This window comes from Haliotis cracherodii, unplaced genomic scaffold, assembly GCF_022045235.1.
Source record: "Haliotis cracherodii isolate W230 unplaced genomic scaffold, xgHalCrac1.p SCAF_16, whole genome shotgun sequence".
Lineage (NCBI taxonomy): Eukaryota > Metazoa > Mollusca > Gastropoda > Lepetellida > Haliotidae > Haliotis > Haliotis cracherodii.
Window position 1 is genome coordinate 4,208,827 of NW_027266271.1, and position 3,817 is coordinate 4,212,643.

A 3,817-nucleotide genomic window follows, 5' to 3' on the forward strand; every position below is an offset into this window, starting at 1 on the left:
GCGCTTTCGTTGCCGTAAATTCCTACGTGGGCGGGGATCCACAAGAAGATCCACGTAAGCCTAAACCTGGGAGAAATAAAGTTCAGTTCTGTTCTGAAGACGCCGTCATGATTAGTTGGCGCCAGTCTTGACTGTCCAATCAACGTGAATATACAAACCGTGATGTTACTTGACCAGTTGATGACACCTGTCAAACTCAAAGTGCCCCTGGTCCTCCATCCGGTAACCTCCCAAAACCCCTACATCCCATTTCCCCTACAGCTTAAGACAACAAAGTTCACGGTCCATGGCTCTGCTAATCCCTAGTCTGTTACCTATTTCATACAATAGAACAACCCAAGAAACACGAATAGATTGAGATAAATATTTGATTACGCTTACGATATTATTCAAAAGTCATAATACATTATAACAAAATGTTCATTTTTCAAAATTCATTATACATTATAGTAAAATGTTCATTTATCAAAATTCATAATACATTATAACAAAATGTTCATTTTTCAAAATTCATAATACATTATAATAAATTTCATCTCAAATGTTCAATTCACTCTTTATCCCAGCCTGAGGAGATGGCCAACCGCATCTAGAAACTGCATTGGGGATTTCACCTCTCATTCAACTCGTCCTTCAGGCGGCAGAGACGGTTCTCCACCTCTCTGTATACTCTCTTCCTGCCTCTTGGAGCTGCTCCAAAGTCGAGCTGTAAAATCTTAGCTCGTTCTGCCTGTTCCACCTTCCTGGCTACCTCCACAAATCGGTAGATGTTGGGATGTCGGTTAGGGAGACCTCGGTTGAGTCGGTTATGAAAGCCTTCCAGGTTGTTGTTCGTCCTCGGATCTGTTGTACCGTGATGGTTCCACGGTGGTAGGGGGAATCGTGCTCGGTGGTCGACCCAGGTAGTGACGATGTATGGGGCATGGTTATGCTCTGTAGCATTCCTCATCACGGTTCCTACTGTCGTGAGTCTTCCTCTACATGTGGACTTGACACACTTCCTGTGTACGCAAGTCAGTCTCTCGACGTTCTTAGTGTGAAGATAACCATCAAATAGGACTTTGGGCTTTCCTCTCTGTGACATAACAAACTCAACATTGCGAAGACCAGCCATGTTGATGTCATGTTAGTCAGTTTCAAGTATCAAGTATGTCATGCTCGCATTAATTTCATGATTTACTGAAGATAGATTTGAACATTTCTGAGACAACGATCATGTTTGGGTAAGGGAAGTAATCTTGTCTCCGCTTGCAATTGGATTCAATCGTGCGAGCAGTTCCGAGATCGCAGCTTGACTGTTCGGTAGGGCCGAAAGGCGGCATCCATGTTGTTCACGCTCCACTGATCACGGGGCCTCATTTGTCTGTATTCTGCTTATGAGCCGGGATGCGCATGAAACACGGGTGTCAAAACGAATATATTTACCAATTATATGTACGGTCAATTAGCCAGTTCAAGAGACAATACCCTGGTTCTACCACCTTTAGGTGTAATTACGTCGCATGCCCCTGGTTCACGGTTCGTCTGATCTCCAGTCATATTTACTTACTTACTTTGGAGATTAACGTGCGCTTTCCGACTGATGCGTATGGTGGATGTTTATTTATTTTGTGGGTTTAGTATTGCTCCCGTCATAAAACCACTATGTTTATTTACCTAGAGCCTCAGGCAGCGCCGACTTCCTGTGTACATGTACGTACATGGCAATAAATGGTTTGACAGTTGTTTGACGGAATCAGTCAGTAATTATTGACACAGTGATGTAATTAAAATTTGTCACTATTCACAACTCCTATTTTGATTTTTCTATTGTTTAGCTGTATTTTCGATCAGTTTTATATGTATAAAAAATCTTCTCTAGTATTTATAAACCAAACCCAAAAACATTATATAAGAACAATTGTATTTTTAAAACGTAAGTTTTCTATTAAAACAACCATGCAAGTAAGATTTCAGCCGTAATATTACTTTAGTTACTCCACAGATTACACATCTTATATGCTGCAAACTCAGCGAATGTAATGCTACTACGTCACAGCTGCCTCGGTAATTAAGGGCTGGAATGTTTTTGTGAAGGCAGTTAGAGCAGACGAATTTTCCCCCTCGCTGTATAATGACGGTTGCTAACCATATATATATGTATTTTTCGTGTTTTTGGCTTGATTTGATTGTCTTTTGGTGAAAACAAATGTTCAATTGTGAAAGAAAACCTTTTCCCCTGAACGTTAAAAGACAGTAGACTTTGTTTTTGTGTGAAATATCAACGTTGAAGTCGTTTATATATTCGGAAATCCATATTGTGGTAAATATTTATTAAATGCATGTCTTGTTTTGTATATATAATGCTAATTTCAGTAGAAACAATAATTTGTTACTAAAGAATATAATTTGAAAGACATAAATATAAAACAAAACCAACAAACTTGAAACCAAAGTATCGGGCATTTGATTGTATTGTATTGCAGGATGTTAAGAGACCCTCCTCTGCAATTGACATTGTATTTATGATAGCCGGGGGCCAACTGTATTTAGTTTCTCATGTCACACGTTTCAGGAGTTCCACGTCATCTCAAAATCATAGTCAATTTTACATTTTCTCAATCTCATTAAAATCAGACCTTTGTTCTCGCTACCGCTAAACAAAGATCTGAAGACATCCCATTCGGGGTCACGTCAGAATGACCTTTCATCCGACCAATCAGTGCGTCGCTTACCATATTATGAAAGTGACAGTCGGAATGTGATTTCTAATCATGCAATCTAGAAAACGTTAACATGGGGTATTCCGAACGATAGTTGCGGGTTTGACGACTGAATCCTTACAATCTAGACCATCTATTAGCCATTCCAGAATGTTTTTTTGTTCAGGTTTCAAATTTGTAATCGAGAATTTGTCAAAATATGTTTCGAAGCGTAGTCGCCAATTTGAAATTTGTGCCGTAAAGTACGAGAAAGCTGCCTTCTGATATGTCATTCCATTGGTCGGTCAAAGCTTGCGCAAGGTCGGTCTGGCGTGACCCGTAATGGGATGTCCTCAGATCTTTGTTTAGCGGTAGAGAGAACTAAGATCTGATTTTAATGAGATTGACATTTTCCAATTCTCCAAAATGACCTAACGGATTCATTTTGTGTGAAATGTTTGTAATTATAAGGGGGCTCAAGAGTGTTCAGCAATTTCAGTTTGCCCGCCAGGTAGCCAGCCAACATTTAAAAAGCCTTCTTTTCAAATATTTAGAGGGCCAGAGACCTGAAACTTAAAGGGTGAGACGGTCACCATCAGTCATTTCAAGTTTAGTCTAGGCATCTTGATCCGAAATCAAATATGCCACTGGTATATGTGAACCGATGGGCAGACATGACTACATCTTGCTAATTTCAGTAGAAATGTGTTTCTGTAGCAAAACAAAATAATTTTGTTTCAGGAGTTAATAAAAAATATATTATTCACTGGGCATGCTGCGTGTCCTGAAAAAATAATTGTTGTGGAAAATAATAAAACTGTTCTGCTTCTTTCAGTGAAAAAGCTACCGTGAAGAAGAGAACAAAACTATTGTCTGAAACAATGTAAGAATAAATAAAGTCCCACGAATCACGTTATTAATGATGTATTAAGTTATGAAATACTGTATTCAAATAGCAACTAAGCTGGTTACGAGAACATAGAAACATGTTATTTGACCCAAAACGACAACGTTACTTTAATGTCACTTTGGCCCATTATTGAGCTATTTGTTTATTTATGGAATTTTAATTTAATCCGTAGTAAGTGCATACGGTTTTACACACTATTCCAGCAATATCGTGACGGGGGACAAAG

The 3,817-nt window shown here is 39.0% G+C and overlaps 1 protein-coding gene across 1 annotated transcript; it reads right to left on the reverse strand.

Annotated features, from left to right (window-relative positions):
* Positions 1–610: 610 nt before the first annotated feature.
* On the reverse strand, positions 611–1,114 carry LOC139464130 (uncharacterized). The gene has a single exon (XM_071245665.1). The coding sequence runs from the start codon at positions 1,112–1,114 to the stop codon at positions 611–613; it is 504 nt and encodes a 167-aa protein (XP_071101766.1).
* Between the last annotated feature and the right edge of the window lie 2,703 nt (positions 1,115–3,817).